The sequence below is a fragment of the Drosophila hydei genome, unplaced genomic scaffold (assembly GCF_003285905.1).
Source record: "Drosophila hydei strain 15085-1641.00,03,60 unplaced genomic scaffold, DhydRS2 tig00000001-arrow-pilon, whole genome shotgun sequence".
NCBI classification, from domain to species: Eukaryota; Metazoa; Arthropoda; class Insecta; order Diptera; family Drosophilidae; genus Drosophila; species Drosophila hydei.
In genome coordinates, this window is record NW_022045643.1 from 9,836,370 (window position 1) to 9,858,019 (window position 21,650).

At 39.8% G+C, this 21,650-nt stretch overlaps 4 protein-coding genes and 1 long non-coding RNA gene across 13 annotated transcripts; 2 read left to right on the plus strand and 3 right to left on the minus strand.

Annotated features, from left to right (window-relative positions):
- Positions 1–513: 513 nt before the first annotated feature.
- On the plus strand, positions 514–2,977 carry LOC111597330 (bromodomain testis-specific protein-like). Of its 3 annotated transcripts, none has more exons than XR_002751312.2 (3): positions 514–607; positions 665–2,625; positions 2,689–2,977. XR_002751312.2 is itself a non-coding variant. In XM_023311973.2 (2 exons), the coding sequence occupies exons 1-2, from the start codon at positions 605–607 to the stop codon at positions 2,099–2,101; spliced, it is 1,440 nt and encodes a 479-aa protein (XP_023167741.2). In that variant the 5' UTR covers positions 514–604; the 3' UTR covers positions 2,102–2,977. The 3 variants fall into 3 exon arrangements, 1 of the variants encoding a protein (XP_023167741.2); XR_002751313.2 differs by having other exon boundaries at positions 665–2,589; XM_023311973.2 differs by having other exon boundaries at positions 665–2,977.
- Positions 2,978–4,972: 1,995 nt separating this feature from the next.
- On the minus strand, positions 4,973–8,180 carry LOC111597348 (equilibrative nucleoside transporter 4). Its single transcript, XM_023311994.2, has 3 exons — positions 7,534–8,180; positions 6,358–6,919; positions 4,973–6,289 (listed from the first exon to the last, which is right to left on the minus strand). The coding sequence occupies exons 1-3, from the start codon at positions 7,725–7,727 to the stop codon at positions 5,072–5,074; spliced, it is 1,974 nt and encodes a 657-aa protein (XP_023167762.2). The 5' UTR covers positions 7,728–8,180; the 3' UTR covers positions 4,973–5,071.
- A 1,168-nt stretch (positions 8,181–9,348) lies between these two features.
- On the minus strand, positions 9,349–10,065 carry LOC111597279. The gene is made up of 3 exons (XR_003944319.1): positions 10,036–10,065; positions 9,620–9,822; positions 9,349–9,542 (listed from the first exon to the last, which is right to left on the minus strand). It is a non-coding gene; the product is annotated as an uncharacterized LOC111597279 (long non-coding RNA).
- Positions 10,066–11,974: 1,909 nt separating this feature from the next.
- Positions 11,975–15,024, minus strand: LOC111597227 (WW domain-binding protein 2). Of its 5 annotated transcripts, none has more exons than XM_023311817.2 (6): positions 14,662–15,022; positions 14,136–14,310; positions 13,708–14,071; positions 13,035–13,454; positions 12,111–12,211; positions 11,975–12,050 (listed from the first exon to the last, which is right to left on the minus strand). In XM_023311817.2, exons 1-6 carry the CDS (start codon positions 14,889–14,891, stop codon positions 12,009–12,011), a joined length of 1,332 nt encoding a protein of 443 aa, XP_023167585.2. In that variant the 5' UTR covers positions 14,892–15,022; the 3' UTR covers positions 11,975–12,008. The 5 variants fall into 5 exon arrangements, 4 of the variants coding, with proteins under 4 accessions (XP_023167585.2, XP_023167584.2, XP_023167587.1 ...); XM_023311816.2 differs by having other exon boundaries at positions 13,035–13,535; positions 14,662–15,015; XR_002751296.2 differs by lacking the exon at positions 11,975–12,050 and adding an exon at positions 12,890–12,964 and having other exon boundaries at positions 12,134–12,211; positions 13,035–13,535; positions 14,662–15,019.
- A 64-nt stretch (positions 15,025–15,088) lies between these two features.
- Positions 15,089–20,805, plus strand: LOC111597226 (ecto-NOX disulfide-thiol exchanger 2). 3 transcript variants are annotated; one of them, XM_023311812.2, is made up of 7 exons: positions 15,089–15,187; positions 15,512–16,117; positions 16,181–16,909; positions 18,000–18,106; positions 19,316–19,423; positions 19,493–20,113; positions 20,188–20,805. In XM_023311812.2, exons 1-7 carry the CDS (start codon positions 15,151–15,153, stop codon positions 20,455–20,457), a joined length of 2,478 nt encoding a protein of 825 aa, XP_023167580.1. In that variant the 5' UTR covers positions 15,089–15,150; the 3' UTR covers positions 20,458–20,805. The 3 variants fall into 3 exon arrangements, with proteins under 3 accessions (XP_023167580.1, XP_023167582.1, XP_023167581.1); XM_023311814.2 differs by lacking the exons at positions 18,000–18,106; positions 19,493–20,113; positions 20,188–20,805 and having other exon boundaries at positions 19,316–19,394; XM_023311813.2 differs by lacking the exons at positions 18,000–18,106; positions 19,316–19,423; positions 19,493–20,113; positions 20,188–20,805 and adding an exon at positions 17,009–17,990.
- Positions 20,806–21,650: the final 845 nt, after the last annotated feature.

Genomic DNA, 21,650 nt, shown 5'->3' on the forward strand with positions numbered 1-21,650 from the left:
CTTTGTGAATGCCCCGCTCCGTGTGGATGGGTGGCAACTGCTTGGCTGCTTGACAGGACTCAATGCGACTCAAAGGCCTTGCACATGGCGCTCCTAGCCTCCAGCGCTCTCTTACGATATTCCAATATTCCCAAGCTCTGCGTAACTAATTAGATCAATTTTAGAGAAACTAAACATCTCTGTTGCTTTGCTGTTGTTTAGTGAACTGTCAGTTCGAAGTTTGAACAGGCCTTGCCTTGCCAAATATCGCTACTAGAAGCGATTAGTATCGCTGCTAACACTATCCAACTATCGCTACTGCAACTATCGCTGCAAGCATAGCAAAGCTTCTATTTACCCAATATTCTCCGACTCTCCAGCTCTGCGGCTCTCTGTCTACATCTTTTCATTGCTCGTTGGAATTACTGCAAGCGGAGTTCGAATATGTCAACGACTGAGTCGCTGATAGAGCTTATCGGCACTCTGGAGTTGGCCTAGGCACAGTTGGCACAGTCAAGCAATCAGTGAGTTAGCTGCTAGATGATTTGGAATTCGGTGCGATTCAGTCAAGACGATCTCTGTTGCCTGCTGAAAGTATCGTGTGTCGTCTCAGAATCCGGGAGCTATGGTAAGTGCAGTCACATGCAATGCTTCAAGTCTCTGCAAATCTGTTTCTGTTCGCAAGGAGAGCCACAAGCCGCTGAAGCTTAAGATCAAGCTGCCGACTCGCGTGCAGCCGGAGGTGATGCCGCAGCCCGGCGAGGCGGGGCTCTATACCAATAAGATACATTATCTGCGCAAGTATTTGCTGGACGAGCTGGTCGCCAAGAAGTTCGCCATGGACTTCATGGAGCCCGTGGACACAGCGGCGCTGCAGGTGCCCAACTACTACACCATCATCAAGCGCCCGATGGACGTGGGCACCATCATCAAGCGCGTGCAGAATCGCTACTATCATCGCGTGGACGACCTAATCTGTGACTTCCGCTTGGTCATCAGCAACTGCTTCACCTTCAATCGGCCTGGGGATGTGGTTTACCGCAACTGCCAGAAGCTGGAGAAGTTCTTCCATCGGGTGCTCAACAAGATGCCCAAGGGCGAGGAGAAGCCCAGCACCAAGGACCCGCGCTCGTCGGGCCGGCAGCATGGCTACGAGAAGGCGTCCGAAATCGTTCAGCGGCAGTGCCAGGAGCACCTGGCCAAGCTGCAGGCAGCCGTCGCCAAGGAGGACGACCAAAGCATTTGCAAGTACTTCAATGCCAAGTTCGACTACCTTTCGCAGAAGGTGGACAGATTCTACTTCAAGACCATCGAGGAGTTCCGCTTCGAGGTGACGGGCATCTTCAAGAACTTCGACAACCAGATCAAGGCCTTCCACGAGCTCTTTCACAAGACCTGCGACCAAGACCCGCATCAGCGCTACTCGAACTGCCACTGGTCGCACGAGCTCGACGCCAGTAAGGCGCAGGAGGAGGCCGAGTCGCACGTCAAACTGGACAAACGCGACATCACTGAGGTGCTCTTCGCCCTCAAGAGGGCGGAGAGCAGCGTGGATCACTGTCTCAAGTCCTACTCCAGAGACAAGGAAACCCGCGCCCGGGGCCTGATCGACGCGTTCGATGCGACCGCCAACAGGCTCAAGCAGAAGCTAATGAGAGGCCGCAAAGTTGACAAAACGCGAGAAGAACGCAGAAAGGAGCAGCAGAAGTACTACAGTCAAATGAAGGAGCACACTCAGGCGCAGGCGCAGGAGCAGGTGACTCAGGAAGAGGAGTCACCCGAGCGAGAGCAGTCCTCGCACTCGTCCGACGACGAGCACAATGAATCGCAGCTCTACGTCGACAACCAGCCCGAGCCACAGGACGTCGAATATCAGAACTTCCAGCCAGTGGAGCAGATAGACGAAGAGAATGTGCCCACCGGCGCAACCAGCTCACCTATGCAGCCTTGGCAGCTGCCTGAAGACGCCTCGCCGCAAACTAACCCCGAGGAGGTCAACATGGAGGAGCAGCTCGATGCAGCTGCAGCGGCCCCTGAGTCTGCTGCAGTGGTCGACTCAACGCTCTGGTCCGACCTGCAGCTAAGCAGCTCCGATGCTAGCGAGGAAGACGAGTCATCGTAATTCCCCCAACTATGCCGAATATATGAACACGATATTCACCTAACTGCAGATCAGCCTTAGCAAACATCTACAACACTTAAATATCCAGCCAAGCACGTGCAGCACTGCAGTCGGGTGCAATGACCCGAGACAGCCAATAAATAGAACACCTTTCCGATGTGCCTGGGGCGCCCAAATGTAGGCAATGTGCGAACTTTGCCAATCGATAATAGTTTCAACTTCACGTGCTGGCGCCCAGCTATTGAGTGGGTTAGTTATTCGCCCAGCCTGCCCGTGCGCAGATAAGGCTTAGCGCCTTAGCTGCCTGGCCCACCCTAAAACCACCCTGCCCTCTGATGCAAATGTCCAGTTTTGTTTGCCACTCGAAATACTTTGTTACGGAGTATCTGCCGACTCAGCCAGCCAGCCAGCCAGCTACACATTTATCCATATCCTTGAAAAGTAGATGGAAATTCATTGATTTCCATTTGGAGGCAGGCGACAAATACGTAAATATTATAAGTAGCAGCATAATACCCTTTGCTGTGAGCTGTCAATTTACAAATTGATTACTCAAGTCTCTATTTAACTGTCGCATGCATTCTCAGAAGTCCAACATACCCCTGCCTGGGCACAGGACGTCAGCTTACCTACACAGTACTTCAATTTGCTTGGGGCGCAAGTTGACGCGACTCCACTCGCATCCGCCTCGACTTAGGCTCGGCCTGGATGCTGCCTAATTTATTTCATTTGTATTCATTTGCAGCCAGACAAACAGCCAATTTATGCGGGCACCTGGCCTGGCGCGCACCTGCAATACGTTTGTAATGAAATCAAAACTCCAATTACACGTAAATATTTTACATTTATATGCAAAATGAGACAATTGCTCAATTCCACGCAAATTCAAATATTTCATATTTAAATAAAAATACGATAAATCGTTATTTAATAAAAAAAAAATCAAAATGCAGATTCAATTATATATACATTTATTCACTACATTATTTTTCAGCTTTAATACAGAAATTTATTAAAATAGAATACCATGTTAAATATTTTAATTGTAATCAACATCAACAAATTTAAATTTACGCGCCAATGTCTTATAATAATAGCATATTTCCCTTTCTCCTCTAACGCACAAGCATAAGGACAAAAAATCCTGAATTCACACCCCTCAGCATAAAAGAGGGATGTTTAATTCATTTACAAATATGTTCCATAAGAGTAAATAAAGCACAAATACCATTATGCCCCTTCGAATATAAGACAAATTATTGCCAAGGGATTTATAGCCACTTTTTGAATAAAATATCTTAAAAGATGGCGACACATTGAAAATCAAATTATTTGAATTATACACAAGATGGCGACATTGTTTTATAGTCACACGAAAAGCTCTATTGTCATTTTTTTGTACTTATAATAAAGGGAAAATTAAATTTTAGGGAATTCTCGCCAGTAATTATTTCCCTTAGTTCACGCCCACTATGCATTAGCCGTGGCTTGCCTAAGGCCATCCCAAAAAAATTAAATACTTTTATATAATAATATACACATTTTTATTGTGAATGCTAATAATATATTATTAATAAAATTAATTAAAATTAAAGAAAAATATATAAAATTTCGCTTTTTTTTTAAATAATTTTATTTTTCTTCTATATCTGAAATTCTGTTAAATTTCTTTTTAACATACATATGCATTGTAATTCTTACAGGTAAACGCACTTTATTATAGTCAAAATATTGTTGCTAAAAATTTGGCTAAAATATTTATTATTGATAATTTCACTTCAATTTGAAATAGAATCGCAACACAAAAGAATATACTTATATACACATCAATATTAACACACATACACATACATATACATATACATTTATATATACATATGTATATTTATACGCACAGAAATTTGTTACTATTTTGGAACGGATTCTCTATAACTATCTGCAAAGTTGAAGTGTTTTTTTGGTTTCTGACTTCTGTTTAGAGTGTTCTTAAATCTAAGTAGCACTTGCAAAGAGATAACATTGACTATTCAACCATCAAGCATCAACCATCAATCATCAATCATCAAATTAATAAGCAAACCAAATCCAAACTGCTGAGTTGTTGAGGTAAAATGCGCTCGTGCAGTGCACCGCCAATAACTGATTAATAAATACCATATATATAAGTATATATGCATACATATAGTATATATTATGTATATAGACCTCACAACAATTATGTCTAGTGTCCTTTATAAAAATATTCGTTATCTGTAACCAACAATATGCATTTTTTCGTATTATCCGGGTTTATCCGTAACCTAATTCACACACATATATGTATATATATGAACATATATATGTACACACATAGACAGACACACACACACACACACACAGAGAGACAGACACACATATAGAATTCGCTTAGCTAACTGTGCTTTCTTACCTAACTCGAAATGAACTTGAATATATTAGAGCACTTAATTGGAGTATATGTTAACAAATTATTAAAGTTTGTAAATATTTGCAGTACGAGCATTTGCGACAAGTACAGAAGATAGTTTGATAGGCTTTCTATTTTATATAGGTTTTACGATCTGATGAAGCGAGAGCTTCGCTATAAAAGTAGAGCTTAATCGCGGGACTTAACTCTTTTCGTTCCCACTTTCAACGCATATATACGAAGGTAGTCTGAAAAGTTTTCAACCTAGCATAAATAATTCATATTTTTCTATCTTGCTGACCTCACTCGTATATGCATTTATAGGTATATATATATATATATATATATATATATATATATATATATATATATATATTTATATTTATATATATATATATATATATACTCATGTATATATACATATATAAATTTGTATTTATCGGTCATATCGTTTAAAGATCGTCTGAGATCCAAGGGGCTATTTAAAATATATCTTCTAGATACTTTTAAGTCTGCACAAACAAATTTTTTCACTGGGGTCTAGCTTAGATCTCCTGCAGGAGTGCCTCGGGCGTTTGTGGATCTGTTGTGCTGCCTCCGAGCTCGCCACTCATATCCCCCACCGACGAGGAGACCGCCGAGAGCATCGTGGTAACCGTTGCATTGATCAGCTCGGTGCTGGTGCTGGCTACGGTGCTGTAGAGGGCCAGAGCCGTGGTGGTAATCACTGTGGCCAGGGCGGGCACGGACACAGCGCTGGTGGAGCTGGTCTCTGTGCTGCTAATGCTGGCCATTGTGGTGTTGAGCAAGAGTGGGGCAAGCGTCGTGTTCGTTGTCAATGTCGAGGGGGTGGTGGGCAGCAGCGGAGGCAGATGGCCGTGGTAGTGATCCAGCATTACGGCGGGCGGCGTATATGGATACATGGGACAGGGATTCTCCAGCTGTGGGCCCAACATGTTCTCGAACAAGTAGCCAATCAGCGAGCCTGCTGTGAGTCCAATATTATAAGAAAGAGTCATTATGTTGCCGGTGACCTCTTTGAGGGTGCCCGGCACCTTGGCCGGAGCCAGCATCATCGGCAAGCTGCCTGCCAGTCCATTGCTGATGCCCAGCGCAATGGTGAACAGAAAGGGCGCCGTCTCTCCAGAGATGATCGGGCGATGGCGTGGAGCGCAGCAAAGCAGAAACATCGGCACGAGCACAATGCGCAGTCCGGACAACAAGATCAGTTGACGACGCGACCAGGGATATGGACTGGCTGCCAGTATCTTGCCGATGACATCCGAAGTGTTGAAGCAGAACATCAGCAGCACAGGCATCCAGCTGCGCAGGGAGCACGAATTGACCTCCACCTCGATGCCGGGGTAGAGGGAGAGCGTGACACAGTAGGCCAAGGCAATGCACACCATGTACGGATAGATGACCTGGGCCACGCGCCAGCGAGTTACGAATCCTTCACGTATGTCGCCCAACTTGCTGGGTCGACAGCGGCGTGGCGTTATCACGTGCTCCACCTTGAAGGCGACCGTTGTGGGTGTAGCCGGCTCATGGGGTGTGGCTGGCAGCTCGGGCATCTGACCCAAGCCCTCAATGATGCTCTCGCCAGCCGTGGGATTCGACAGCTCGTAAACAGGATTACTGAAGCTCAACGTATTAGCCGTGTTCGCATTGGAATGATGGGGTCCAGCTGATGTGGTTGTCGTGGTGCCATCCATGGAGAGTACGCCGTACTTGGTGCTGGTGGTGGCGCCATCGATCTCTTGCTACAAAAAGGAATTTATAAATAGGATTGAGATTCAAAATGGGATATATTTAGCTCCCTTCCACTCACCTCGTCCGGTCGCAAAACAATCTTGGAGCACGCCTCCACGTGAAAGCGCACAAATGGCGAATTGATGGTGGCCAGGTGCAGCAGGTAACTGAAGAGAATGTACAGCGTGGAGGTCAGAAAGAAGATGACCGTCGAGACGCGATCATTGTTGATGAGCAACTTGGTAACCACGCGATTGGAAGACACCAGAAATCCGGCAACGCTCTCGCCAGCCATCACAGCCTGAGTGTACTGCTTGGGCAGCATGGAGGCAAATCCATAAAAGCTAGACTGCTGCACAGTGCAGCCAATGGCTGTCAGTGCCACAGCAGACATGTTCACGACGTACGCCGTATTCGTGGCAAACATGTGCCAGGCCACCTCGCAGACGGCCACGAAGATCAATGTGGTAAAGGACACCATGTAGCCGAAGAGCACGCGCGTCTGGAATGGTGCCAACGAGAGTACAATGTTGTTAAACAAGACCGTGACGAAGGCCACAAAGATGTACGTCATGGACATGTCCAGAGCCACCGGACGCCCCGGAAAGCGGCCCTGCCAATAATCCGCAGCGATTATGAAACTAAAAAATATAGAAATGGATTAAAGATAATTTAAATGATGCGAGTAAAGACTAGACAAGCTAGTGTTTTAATATTTTTATTAAACTAATATTATATTAAAATTATTTGAAAATAAAGTATTTGTTTATAATATATTTGTAAAATATATTACATATATTTTAAAAAGGAAAAACTTAAATGCAGATAAATAGAAAAATATGTGGAAAATATTTGTCATTAATTTGTATTTATTATTAAATAAAATAAAATAAAAAATAAAAACTAATACCAATATAAATATTATATAATAAACAAATCTAATAAAAAACAGCTAACAGCAATTACATCAACAATAACATTTGGCAGCCCAATGCCAGAGTGAGAATCGCACAATTAATTACTTTCGAGCTAAACAATTTTAGTTAATGCCAGGACTGACTATGATAATCGCTCGTAATCAATCTTTGTCCCGTGTAAGGCGCATTCACACAACGCCTACTCAGTCCCATTCTCGTTCTCATTCGCATTCACATTCACATTCACATTCACATTCATACTCGCAGTCCCATTCACATTCGTAGTCCCATTCCCACTCCCATCCACATTTTAATTTCCATATTGGTTTTGCACTCACCTATTGTATGGCAAAACAAATCCTATGCCCGCCGCAAGCAGGGCCAGATAGACGGCATGCCGCTGGTCCTTGGGGGCGCGTGTATCATACTCGGGACTATCGATGCTCGTTGGATGCCTCCCGCCAGTGGCCGAGCCACGACTGCTGCGCCCCTCGAGTGGTTCGTATGTGGTTTCTTGTGCGCCCACGTCCATTCTATTGTTGTTTGTTGCTTTGGTGTATTTTGCAACTATTGTTGCAGTCGCTTTGCTGTTGGGTTTCTGCTTTTTAATTTAGATGTATCGCAATGCAATTGACTTTTGCATAATTTATGCGTTCCAATCGACACGCCTGCAGCGAAGGGAATACCAAACGCTGAGAGTTCGTCATACGCACTGATACAGGGTGCTCTCTCCTCAGGCTGCAAGAGAACTAAGCTGAGCCAGCCACAGAAATCGATAAACAGCAGGCGCAAGTTGTTGCTCCAATAAATTGCACTCAGTGTGCCAATCGATTGCAATTCGAATGTAGCAAACGCAAATCTGTTCTTAGGTCTGCTTCACTTTGATTGCTTCATGGTTCACTTTATATATTATTATTGGTGAGCTTAAATACACTTGTTTTCATGGTAGGTGCCTCGCATCGGCGTTCTTCTTGACTATTTTTTATTAAACCAAGCCGCAAGTGTGCACAAGGCATGCACAACTAACTCGCCGTCCGTTGCCAGCAAAGGTTCCAGCAGGCCTTTCACCACATTTCACCACGTCCTGCGCACTGGCCACTGCGTATGTGGCGTCTGATTGATTTTCCATGCAGCTCCGACATGCAGTCACTTATCCTTTGGTCGTCGGACTGGTTGGTCAACATCGCTCCTCAACACTACGGAAAAACTGCCTCCAGACTTGTGTATGTATAACAGTGAAAACTATCTATTATATTATACATATTTTATGAGCCTTGATTGATTATTTCTTTTGATTTATTTTATTATATTGTATATTCACCTTGATTATCTGCTTTGCCTTTTGCTTCTATTGATAACGAATAAAGCAACAATAAAATTAATTTATTAAATAAATTTCTTATTAAGTGGAAACAAATCTCAATTGTAATAATAAATTTATATATTTTTAATTTGTTTGAACAATATCTATTAATTTTACATACACATATATTAGCCCTTATTTTAAATAATATAATTTCTATTTGAATATTTAAACGAAAATCTAATTTCCAATTTATCCAAATTTTATTCGCAGACACATAGAATATATACGATTCAGATGACATTTTGGTAAAACAGGTAAATCTGGTAATCAATATATTACATGGCAACTTAACAGGTAAGAAAACTCCATCTGTTGAACACACAAAGCATATACCAAAAGACATTATCATTTAGAATTATTTTACACAGTCTGACTTTGATTTGTATGTATCCACTTGAAAATTGGCATATAGACGTGTATGTATCTAAACATCCCTTGACATTTGGTATATAGACTTGAATGCATCTGAGCATCCACCTGAAAATTGAATACATACGAAATTACCTGTTAAAAGGGTTGCTAGACAGATACACATCTGAATATACTTATGCACTTATATACCTCCCATGTATACATACTATCCAAATCCTTATTCAAGCTCTGAACTGCAAAGAGCTTACAATTTAAAAATGAAAAAAAAATAAATAAAAAAAGATGAGACTTTCTATATAGGAACAGAATTTCCCGCCGTATATGTCGATGCTTTAAATAGTAAGAAGACAAATATTTTTGCCACAATTCAGCTTGGGCTCTTTTCCACTACTCAAAGCAAAGGCGACGGCGCGTTGTTCTGTTTGATATATCAGATTGCTGAAATATGATTAGAATTATTGGAGTGTATTAGTATGTTATAAATTAGTATATATTATTATAATTAAGAGTGAACTTCGGAGTGGTGCAGAAGTTCGCAACTTGAACGATATCCCGCACTTGTCGCTGGCTATTGTGCAAGTCATCGTTAATGTTGCGGGATTCTGTGGCCTTAAGACACCACCGCAAATGGAGATTAAAATGTTAAATTAACAAAATTCTGATAAATCTGGAAGCCAACCCCTTACCATCTTAGAAAGCCACTCACTTGTAAGTGCTATCTTGGTTGTAAATATTTTAGAGACTTTTCCCGTGTCAAAGCTTCCCGCCGTATCTGTCGATGCTTTAAATAGTAAAAAGACAAATATTTTTCCCACAATTAAGCTTGGGCTCTTTTCCACTATTCAAAGCAAAGGCGACGGTTCGTTGTTCGATTGGAAACGTCAGCTTACTGAAATATGATTAGAATTATTGAAATATACTTAGTTCGATCAAGAATAAATCGGAAGCTGTGAACGCTATTAATGGAAACGTGGTACAGAAGTTCGCAACTTGAACGATATCCCGCACTTGTCGCTGGCTATTGTGCAAGTCATCGTTAATGTTGCGGGGGTTCTATGACCTTAAGATACAATCGCAAATGGACATAAAAAGTTTAATTTACATTCTAATAAATCTGACAGCCAACCCCTTGCTACCTTAGAAAACTATTAATTTAAATGTGATGTCAGGGGACTGGTTGCTGCCATCCACTCTGGATACTTGTGGCAGACAGTCCAGACTTAAATCGAAACTTGAAAATTAAAAATACAAATAAAAATATGTTAGAATTTTCCTACGAAATAACAGAATTTCCCGCCGTATATGTCGATGCTTGAAATAGTAAAAAGACAAATATTTTTCCCACAATTCAGCTTGGGCTCTTTTCCACTACTCAAAGCAAAGGCGACGGCGAGTTGTTCTGTTTGATATATCAGATTGCTGAAATATGATTAGAATGATTGGAGTGTATTAGTATGCTATATATTAGTATATATTATTATAATTAAGAGTGAACTTCGGAGTGGTGCAGAAGTTCGCAACTTGAACGATATCCCGCACTTGTCGCTGGCTATTGTGCAAGTCATCGTTAATGTTGCGGGATTCTGTGACCTTAAGCCACAACTGTTAAAATATAGATACTTTTCTTATAACAGAGCTTCCCGCCGTATATGTCGATGCTTCAAATAGTAAGAAGACAAATATTTTTCCCACAATTCAGCTTGGGCTCTTTTCCACTGCTTAAAGCAAAGGCGACGGCGCGTTGATCTGTTTTAATTATCAGCTAAGCTAAAACACAATGAAAATGATTGGAAGTGAATTTCGACTCCTGCAAAATAGTATTATTAAAATCGTGGTGCAGAAGTTTGCAACTTGAACGATATCCCGCACTTGTCGCTGGCTATTGTGCAAGTCATCGTTAATGTTGCGGGATTCTGCGACCTTAAGACACAACTGCAGATGGACATAAACAGATTATATTTATATTAATGCTCGTAATAAATCTGAAAGCCAACCCCTTACCACCTTGCAAATCTATTTAATTGTGTTATCTCAGGTTGCTGCCACTCTGGCACTGTAAGTAACGTCAAAAGTAAAAATAAAAACTTAAAAAAAACAGAGCTTCCTGTTGTTTCTGTCGGTGCTTCAAATAGTGAGAAGACAAATATTTTTCCCACAATTCAGCTTGGGCTCTTTTCTACTGCTTAAAGCAAAGGCGACAGCGCGTTGCTCTGTTTGAAATATCGGCTAAGTTAAAATATAATTACGATGATTGAAAGTGAATTTCAGATCCAGTAAAATAGTATTATTAAAAACATGGCGCAGAAGTTTGCAACTTGAACGATATCCCGCACTTGTCGCTGGCTATTGTGCAAGTCATCGTTAATGTTGCGGGATTCTGTGACCTTAGACTACGACTAGTGGGCATTAATAACGTAGCTTAAAATGCTTCTGATAAATCCGGGAAACCAAACTTTGCCATCTTAGAAAACTATTTAATCGTAAATGCTTTTATAATCCCCAGTTTGCTGGAACAGTGGAATTCAATGAAGTTGCGATGCATTACGGAAGGAACTCCACGCGTAAAAATTAATTTTAAACAAATTTTATATTTTTATATAATTATTCCATTAAAAATGTTTATTTGCATTACTTGTATATAACAATAATAGTTTTCGTTTATGCAGATATTTGTTAATAATTATATAAACAATAAAAATAAAATGATTTTAACAATTTTGTGACTTTAGATGTGTCTATTAAAAATATACAATATAAACAGCAAACATTATTATTTAATTCGTTTTCGATACATATTGCAACTTTAAAGCGTGTAAAAATATAATAAAATATACGCCACGTGAATTAATTGTTATCGCATTGCACGATAATTTAGTTTTTCTTTAATCAAGGGTATACTATTATAAGCAACGCTTAAAATACTCATATAATGCTGTGTTTTTCATATGCAGCAACAGACCACAACCAAAAGATGTGTTAAAAACTACGAAACATTTGTGTGTTAAGCTTATCGGAATGAGCAGTTTTCTGTTGGCCTGTTCAATAACACTTTTGAATTTTGATAAGCTAGTTTAATTACTGCTTCTTCGAGGCATCACTGTAGCTGGGTGGCAAGTTCTGTAAAACAAGGAAATTGTATTACATTTTAATCTGGTTAAATATATATCGGATACACACATTATATGATGGCGGCATATCGTCGGGTCCTGGTCCACGGGGGCCTCCTTGATTATACGGTGTATTATAAGCGCTAGCAGCGGCCTCAGCTTCTTTGGAATCTGTTTAGATTATTTGCAAATTTATATTTTGATTTGTATATTTAAAAATAAAGAAAATGTAGCTTGTAAGAAAACAGCAATGTCTTACAGTCCTTTTTATGGATATATAACAGGTATTGGTATAAAACACAAAGTTCTTGCAACTGGATAACAATTGGGATAATAATAATATTGCGTGCTGCTGGTTCCTGCAAAGTTTGCATGGAAGAGTCAAAAGAGAAAGAAGAAATCGTTACACAAGTTACTAAAACCAAGCTTTAATTGCGAAACTACAATCTCGGCTTTTGTTGGAAAATGCAAGCAACTGATATTCAGTTATATGTAAATGAAAATGAGCATACGAAATCTTACTTGTTTGCTTTGCGGTAAAGTAGTTTTGCACAAAATTTGCAGTTTACACTGTGGAATAGGTAAAGAAATAAAATTGTTTCAGATGCCAAATTGACAATGTGTTTTTGAGATTAGTAACTTGTTAGATTTCCGCGAGTTGATTACGAAATAATATAAAATATAATTGTAAAATGAAGGGATAAGGGTTCTAGAAATAGTTGGGTAGATAAGGATCTATCGTGAACATTACGAACAATTACAGATTGCCTTCGTTTCCTAATCAAATATTAAAGATTTTCAAGGTGTAATTGATACATTTTAAATTATTATATTAAAAACAAAACCAACCATTGAATAATTTTAATTTAAAAAGTTTTGCTGATATTGACAAGTTGTTCATTCAGACCCAAGTCCGAATTTATGCTGTGAGGCGTGATCAATTAGTATAGGCAACAATAAAAATGAATGATGGGAGTCTACGTCATATACTCACTTCCAGGGGGCAGGCTGAAGCCCATAAAATTAGCTGTAGTGCTACTTCCTGCTGCACTGGCGGCAGAAAAGGCTGCAGAGCTGTTTGCTGGAGCCTGCGAAGGGGGAGCAGAGCTCGGGTAAGCGCTTGGTTGCTGTGGTGTCGCAGAACCAAGATAACCACCGGGTTGCTGTGGTGGCGCAGAACCAGGATAACCACCGGGTTGCTGCGGCGGAATAAAATTAGGTTGCATAAAACCGCCAGGTATATTTGGATTATAGCCTCCATAGGGAGCTACGGGTGGCTGTCCATTATAAGGCGCTCCCGGCGCAATGTCCGGCCTACAGGCTGCGTACGGCGGCGGTTGTGCATAGCCGCCACCCCAACCACCTTGGGGTCCATAGCCAGGCTGCTGCTGAGGCGGCTGATCTGGTGGTGGTGCTGAAAAACCGTACCAAGTGGAATCAGTTTGCTGCCCCTGCTGCTGCGGAGGATGTGGTGCTGGTTGACTGTTTGGTGGTGCTAATAAAGATACAGAAAGAGATGGATTGTGCAAATATGCGTTAGATTTAAAACAAGCGTGCAACTGTTTTGCATGCAATTGTTTTTCCAATTAAAATGCACTTGCATTATATGTACATAAACAAAAGCCGAGTATGGGAAAGCAAAAAGCTGTTGCACTAATTAAACTTACTAATGCCCGGATACGGCGGCGGATTGTCACTTATAAACACAGTGTTTGGTGCCGGTCCACTGAAGGCATCATGTTGTGGCAACCAGCCATAATATCCTGGTGGTGGCTGGTATGCCGGTGGTGGCGCCTCATGCCAAGCACCAGCTGGTGCATATGGTGGCGGATCATCTCCAGCAAGACCGCCACGATGAAAGTTGCTTTGAGCGGTCTTAGCAGCGCGCAACAAGGCTTGACCATACTCAATAGCTCCGCCTGACTTGAAGTACAGCTTGAACTTGACCTCGCCCACATAATTGCCATTAGGCTGGGCTCGGACTTTACCCTTAATGTAATTTGCTCCAAAAACGGGCTGTTCAATTTCAACCTAAATACAATTGCATTTAACTTAAAGTGACTGATTTGGAAAGACAAATAAAAGTCATACTTACATCCGAAAGAGCTACAAAAGGTGCACTAAACGATTGCATTGCATCACTGGGTTTCTTGCTATTGAAAATCATTCTATGAGATGTCAAATAAACTCGTCCTTGCTTGGAGCCTTTGAACAGGTTATTATCCTGACCAGAAAACTCCATTGACACGCTGTCGCTGTGCAGCAGAATGCTATTGGAAAGGAGAGCATATGGATTAGCTATGCGTATTATTTTTTAACAGAATGTTATTGTAATTGAATGCAGCTGTTGGGTTTTCCACAACATTAGAAGCCTGCGTAAAAAACCGTGTTCCGGCGAATAATTTCGCCAAGTTATCGCAAATGTCTAAATACTACATTCAAATTATAAATTATAATATTGATTTCAAAAGTGCATTTTTTCTTTGTAATTCTGATAATAAATATGGTGCCGTTTAGAAAATAGCAAAACAATGTAAATACAAAAATAAAAAAATTCTTTCATATGACGTCAGACCGCGCTGATAGCCAGGTCGAAAATTCGGAATAACACTTTTACTTACTACTCCCCAGCATGTATCAGCACACCATTATTGGCGTGTGCCGTGTTGATCGACATATTTAATAGTTTTTTTAACAATTTACACAATGATTTGTAAGATTTAGTGTAAACTGCGTTGTGTTTTCCTGTTGTTTTCAATCTAAACTTTCTCGAATTAACGACAGCTGATGAATCATGAACAGTGTGTACACAGCGGCGATGCCGCATTGGAATGCCTAATAAATACCACATTTAGGCTACCAAATTATTTACAGCAGCCCTGCATGTCAATAAAAGAAAACTGCTACACCTCTACACGGCGCAGCCGGAGTCAAAATTTTGTTAAACTATTTTCATAACACATCTCGATTGCTTTAAATTAATATTAAATGATAGGAAAAGCAATACGTATGCTTTTGCAATGCAGACTACGTGGAATTCGCGTAACTAAATGGTTACTGTAATACTAAAAATGGTATTTTTTGTGAAGTTTATATGAAACAATTTTCGAATGGCGTTTAATTATGCAAATTTGGCTGATAATATGTGTAAGTCAATGCTTATCTATGTCGCTTATCATAAAAGTACACTTAGATAGTTAACTTATAATTGTTTATTGTTCAAAGTATGGTCAGAAATAATTGTTGTACCTAAAATAGAGATCAGACCACAAATCGGAACACATAATAGAAAAAAATACCAAACCACCTATCACGTTACGCGTTGTGTGCCTACATATTGCGTCGTTTGCTTCACTGTTTAGTTCGTGTCTGATAAACAGCTGATTTGTATTTGTATTTTTTTCTTTCCTTCCTCATATACGCTTGTTCTACTACCGGGCACATAAAACGTTTTTAACTTTTACGTTATAGTGCCAGTTTTTGGAAGCATGCCAAATGGCGTCACCTTGCCAAATCATCCAAATTTTATTAATCAATTGGCTGCTGCCATTTCGACTGGCACGGTTGGCGTTCACACGCCCACAGCAGCAAACAACAGTGGCGCATCAGCACAAACAAACGCTCCAGTAAATAACAAAAAAAGCAGTAAATTAAAGCCGCACAACGCACAGGGCAGCGTTCCTATGGATTTGGAAAATGATAACGACCCAGAAAATACAGATAACATGGCAGCTGGGAAACCATCTGACAAATTGCCAGGCGCAGCTCTGTCTCTGCCTGACGCACAGCAACTTTATTTAAATGGTCTGATGCACACACCGCCCGGCTACTTGTACTTTCCTACCGCACAGAGCGCTGCGGCTGCCGTAGCAGCGACTACACCTAGTGGTACAACAAGTTCATCAGCTAATTCATCGAATGCTAATGCACAAATGCTGCTTGATCCCTCGGCAATGATGGCGGCAATGCAACAAATGCAGCATAACTATGCAGCTGCAGGCTACGTGGCTGCAACGACAGTTGGTGGCATGCCGTCTGATGTTACAGGACCGGGTATGGATGGTACTATAACAGCTGGCAAGTATTAAATTATATTCTAATTCGTTAGTAGTCAAATATATTTTTACAATTTCCCAATAGATGGCACAGGAAATACTGCTGGCTTAAAAGAGGTGATCAAGACCAAGAACTGCATATTGTTTCCACCCAACCCGAATGCACCGCCACCTACCATACGCGAACGTCCACCGGGCTGCCGTACTGTGTTTGTCGGCGGCTTGCCAGAGAACATTACTGAAGACGTTATTCGAGAGATATTTGAGTCGTGTGGCGAAATCACCACATTACGCATGTCTAAGAAGAACTTTTGCCATATACGCTACCGACATGAGGCAGCCATAGATCGTGCCATTTACTTATCGGGCTACCGACTACGCATCTCAAGCCAAAATGAACCTCCCAATTTTGGGCGCCTGCATGTGGACTATGCTCAGGCACGAGATGATCAATACGACTACGAATGTAAGCAGCGTCAATTACAGAGAGAGCAACGTCATCGAGAACGCATGTCGCTGGACCGCATGCGTTCACAATCACCGCCACCAATACCACATTATACGGATCATGAGGCCACCGCAGTGGCGGAACATCTGCGTAATAATGAGACGTTTGTGAAGGCCATTCAAACCATTACCGCTTGGCTAGAACGTGGCGACTGCACCAAGCGCAATGCAAACGTCTTTTACTCCATGATCCAAAGCACACACGCGCATGTGCGGCGTTTGCATACGGATAAGCAGCAGCTTGAAGAAGATCTGCGTAAAGCGCGCGAATGTTATCGCAAACAAATGGGCACCATGTCAACGCAATGTAAGTGACGCATTTTGGAAGTCTTAGTTTGTAGTTTTAGATGGGTTTTAGGTGCGCTCCTTTTAAATTTTTTTTCTGTTTTTGTTGCGCCCCGGTTAGCGTCTAGCGTCTGTATCATGAACAATCAATCGAATACAAAACACACTTAAACAGAACACACACGCTTACACACCCATACTATTTAGCAATTTAGTCATCGTACTATCAAAAGCGAAAACAAAACCAATTCCACATACAAGAATTCACTGTCTAAAATTTGCTCTCAAAGAACAAGACCGAATACAAGGCGAAGGAGCAAAAGATGAAGCAGCAGCTGCAGGTAAAAGTTCAGTCATATCAGTGCTGCATGGTGGCCGAAACTCGATGGCAATGCGATCAAATTAAGGTGCTTTATAACTTGATACAGAACATGACCAGTTTCTGTCGTTAAAGTTTTGACGACTTTAATTTCGAATTTGAATACAGGTCAAACAGATTTGCATAATCCAATTCTTTATTTACAGTTAACCCAAAAAAATAAACCTTTAAAGCTCAGTCCGTAATAATTTAACGTGTTTCTTTGTTAGTAAGTGCTAGGACTGCAATAGTAATTATAATTTGAACGCAACATCGTTTTTTTAAGCCACTGTGCAGTAACTCATTCTACTGTATCTGACTGTACGCAAAGTCTGAAGACTTAACATATGAATAGATATGTAAAGTGTGAGCCCAGGCCAAAGGTTTGTAAACCAAACAGACATATACGATAAAGCCCTCGGACCAGACACCAACCGCCTTTCTGGCTGTCTGTAGAAAACAACTAACAACTAACTGCAATTGAAGTCTTTGAATATATACAAATATACATAAACATATGTAGGTAACAAGCTGTTGTACAATATTTTTAGACTGTACTATATATACTCTATACAAAATATTATGTTATGCGAGGGACTCTCAAGTAGTTTTGTTCTACTTATTATTTTCCATTGATTTTATTAGAAACCACAGACTAGTTAAACGGTGAAGAATCAAACCAAACAAAACCCAAAAAAATATCTACCCTCTGTCCTCCCTTAATATTATTATATATTATTGCATTATTGTTCAGTCACTCAGATTGAAAAAGTGTTCAATGCCGCTAGTCACAAGAAGGTTTGGGACCATTTCACCAAAGCCCAAAGAAAAAACATCGACCAATGGAAGAAATTAGCGACGGTACGTACAAAATTGTTCAAAGAATGTATTACGGCAAGTTCAGCTGATGAAGATATCGTTTTAAACACATACTTTTTGTGGTGCTCGTGCCTGTTCTTATTGTTCTGCCAGTATTGCTAGTCTTAAATTATCAATTAGTATATTTGTTATCACCCTTTTGTATCTGTTCTGCATGTTGGCTTCTGTACATATTATCATGTCGCTTTCCAACTTGAAATGTATTCATTCATGTGGTATTGTTTGCATTGTTCATTTTAATTAATTTCTTGATAATTTGATCGATTGAAACTCAAAATTTTTAACACCTTAATTTGATGATCAAATTTTTCGTACCTCTCTCTCTCTATAACTTCTCTAAAATATGTTCATAATCAAGGCTAACATTTTTATTGACGTCATATTTATTATTCTGTTATTTAGACCCTTTAGATATTTATCATTAGTTTTTTGAATCATATATTATTTTTGTAAATAATTGAAATTGCAATCAAAAAAATATGTTTAGATTGGGATCATTGTACAATATAATATATTAAATCATAGACATTTTATGATTTTATGGAACAGTTTCCCGGTTTTCAGGTTTTTAAAGTACTTTCATCTGCTTCTCATATTTACGAATTATCTTTGTAATAATTAAATTTGGCACAATTGATAGCCATATTTCTTTCTTTATCAATGAAAAATTAACTAACCATTTGCATAACATTTCGATAAGCTTTCAATTTCTAATTAAATCTAAAAGTTAATTGTAGCCGAATGCCAATGAACTTGTGTAATATATATTCAATTTGCGAATAATTTGATACACAAATAATTCATATATAGCTAAAGTTTTGCAAGTTTCTAAGGCACTTACTGAGTTCGATTGGCTGTGCGTTTGCGTTGGTAAACAGTAAAACCTAAACATATGATAAAACTCATTGTGCAACATTTAACATGTTACATACAAATAATAAGTATACAGCAACATAATAAAAACAATTAAAATTAACAGAACTTTTTGAATGTGGCGAGGTAAGTAAGCGGACCGAAACAGAACGAAGAGCCAAATGAGAATTGTATGATGCATTTTCAATATACAAACAAATTATAATATCTAGGCTATAGAAATTACCATCGTAAACACTGGTTATGCAACAAAATATGTTAAAACTGTATTTTATAACTATTTAACGATAAAAACAATCATTTTGAAATGCCATGCAGGAATTGCGCACGGTCCAAATCGACGATGATGAAATGGAAATCTCAGATGACGAGCGCGACTACGAGAAGCGCAGCAAACGTACTCGCTACGATAGCGATGGACTGAAAGTATGCTGGACTCATTGACTTAATTTTTTTATGGATTTTTGATTATTTAATTTTGTGTTTCTATTTAAGGATGAGAATGACTCGCTACGTTGTCAATTAGAGGCTATTCGTAATGAGATGTCAGTGGAGCGAAGTGACTGTCTGCAGCGCGAAAAGCAGATCAAGGTGTTACAAGAGACAATACGCAACATGCAGACACAGCTGTTGCAAACGAAGCTTCGCGAGCAAAAAGACTGCAAAACCATTGAGCAGCTTGAAAGGAATCTCAAAGAGGCGGGCGTCAAGCAGCTTCTACTTAAGACAAAAATAAAGGAGACTGCAGATAAGCTAAAAGACAGGGAAGCATACAGCACCAGTGCTTCAGTTGCTTCAAATCCCGAATACAGCAGCGGTGACTCGTGCAGTAGAAATGCGGATGATCTCAGAGCAGCTGCAAAAAAAGAAGTTGCAATTGAATTAGAAATAATAGATATTGATAAAGTGGACGATGATGTACGAATTATCGAGCATCAAAGCGGTGTAGTCGAAATTCATGAGATCGAGGACGATGAGAAACTAGAAGCAGCTTCGGAGCCAATGAAAACTATTGATGAAGCCAATCAATTGCCCAAAGCCGATGAAAGTGTTAAGTCTGATAATGTGGAAACTGTAGTGCAATCAAACGTTGAACAATTGGCCACACGTACAAAGGTAAAGGCTGATGTCATGGCATAGATATATACATAAATGATTTATTGCATTTAATTTATGATTCTCTTTTGTAGAGCATGCTAATGTCGCTGGCACTTTTTGAAGCCAAAATCATTGCACTGACTTCCGCCTACTTGGTTCTGCATCCCCATGGCGTGGACATAGAGAGTATTTCCAGCTATTTGCGTGGAATGCTGCTCAAGTCGCTTGAGTTAAAGAGCAACGATGACCTAGCGGATATACTCGCAAAATATACAAATCTTTTCAAGTCTGAGCAGTCAAAGTGGACATTCTGTGGTTTTACGGACGAGCCTGTGGATGCAAATGCAACCAAGGCACAGTAAATCACAGGCGTTAACAAAAAACAGAAAAACTTAAGGCTTTAACTAAGTTACGACTATTGTATGCCTAGTGGTAAGGAATGAGCGCCAAGTGACATGTTAACCAAAAATGTGATTGCTGCAATCACATAAATGAGACCAGTTTTCTAAACGTAGGAACTTGTAGTTAATTTAAGCTACACTGAAACAATTATTAAAACGACAACAACAAAGAACTACCGTTTCAATTATTTTAACAATTAGAATGTAATGTGTGAGTAAATCAAATATGTACACAAATATACTGAATACATAATGCACATTATGTAAAGACACCAAACAAATGTTGCTAAAATTGCTTTTAATGTAATAATGAACCAATAAATTTTATGCTATATTTACCTGGTAGCAAAACTTTTCAAATCGCTTGGCCAGAATATGGAAAACTAACATAAGATCCTCACTCAAAAAATTATAGCTGTTTTTATGATATTTAATGGTCTCTTTCTATTTCAGACAGTAAATGTGTAAGTGATGTTCGGATCGGGTTACTTTGTTCTATAGCTGTCATAAGATACTATATCCTTACATATATTTTTAATCGTCAATTACAAGCTCAACGTGGGTGTTTATATAAAAATATTCGCAATAATAATTTGCTTGTCCTTAAAATGATGCCTTTTATCCTTGTCTCGTCAAAAATTCGTAACTGCTCTACAATTATGTGCGAAGCTGACGATTCTTGCGTAAGCCTTATCGAAATATGAGAGCGTCCTTTGTCAAGGACACGCAAAGCAAAACGTCTGCCACAGCATCCCTGCACACATACTCACACGCACACACATATTCATATACATGTTTAGTCATTCAAACACGCTCACATTTACGCATCCTGTGCAAGGGCATGACGAAAACTTCGCAACTTTAATTCCTGCCTCATTTCACATTTGACGTCATGTACTATTTTCAATTCACATTTAATTCGATTAGTTAAAACCCAGCATTCAGAGTAAACAACAGCAAAGTTTAGCAAAAATAAACATAATTTTCGTCCTACACAACACAAAAATTTGTTTAAAAATATGTTTATAATGTTAAAGTTTTGTAATGAATTTTAATTTTATAATATTTTTATTCAATCAGTCAAAGCAATGCAAAATGAGTTCTAGGTTAGTTTCTACAAATGTTATGTTAGATAAGCTCTGTACTTTTTGACT

Coding starts and splice junctions, on each gene's coding strand:
- LOC111597226 (XM_023311812.2), top strand. CDS start 15,151: ATGGCGTTTAATTATGCAAATTTGGCTGATAATATGT. Junction 16,118..16,180: donor GGATGGTACTATAACAGCTG/GCAAGTATTAAA, acceptor ATTTCCCAATAG/ATGGCACAGGAAATACTGCT. Junction 19,424..19,492: donor ACGATAGCGATGGACTGAAA/GTATGCTGGACT, acceptor TTTCTATTTAAG/GATGAGAATGACTCGCTACG.
- LOC111597227 (XM_023311816.2), bottom strand. CDS start 14,891: ATGTGGTATTTATTAGGCATTCCAATGCGGCATCGCCGCTGTGTACAC. Junction 12,212..13,034: donor CTTCAGCCTGCCCCCTGGAA/GTGAGTATATGA, acceptor TAATCTAAACAG/ATTCCAAAGAAGCTGAGGCC. Junction 12,051..12,110: donor ATATGCCGCCATCATATAAT/GTGTGTATCCGA, acceptor CTTGTTTTACAG/AACTTGCCACCCAGCTACAG.
- LOC111597348 (XM_023311994.2), bottom strand. CDS start 7,727: ATGGACGTGGGCGCACAAGAAACCACATACGAACCACTCGAGGGGCGC. Junction 6,920..7,533: donor TTTGTTTTGCCATACAATAG/GTGAGTGCAAAA, acceptor TATATTTTTTAG/TTTCATAATCGCTGCGGATT. Junction 6,290..6,357: donor TTGTTTTGCGACCGGACGAG/GTGAGTGGAAGG, acceptor TCCTTTTTGTAG/CAAGAGATCGATGGCGCCAC.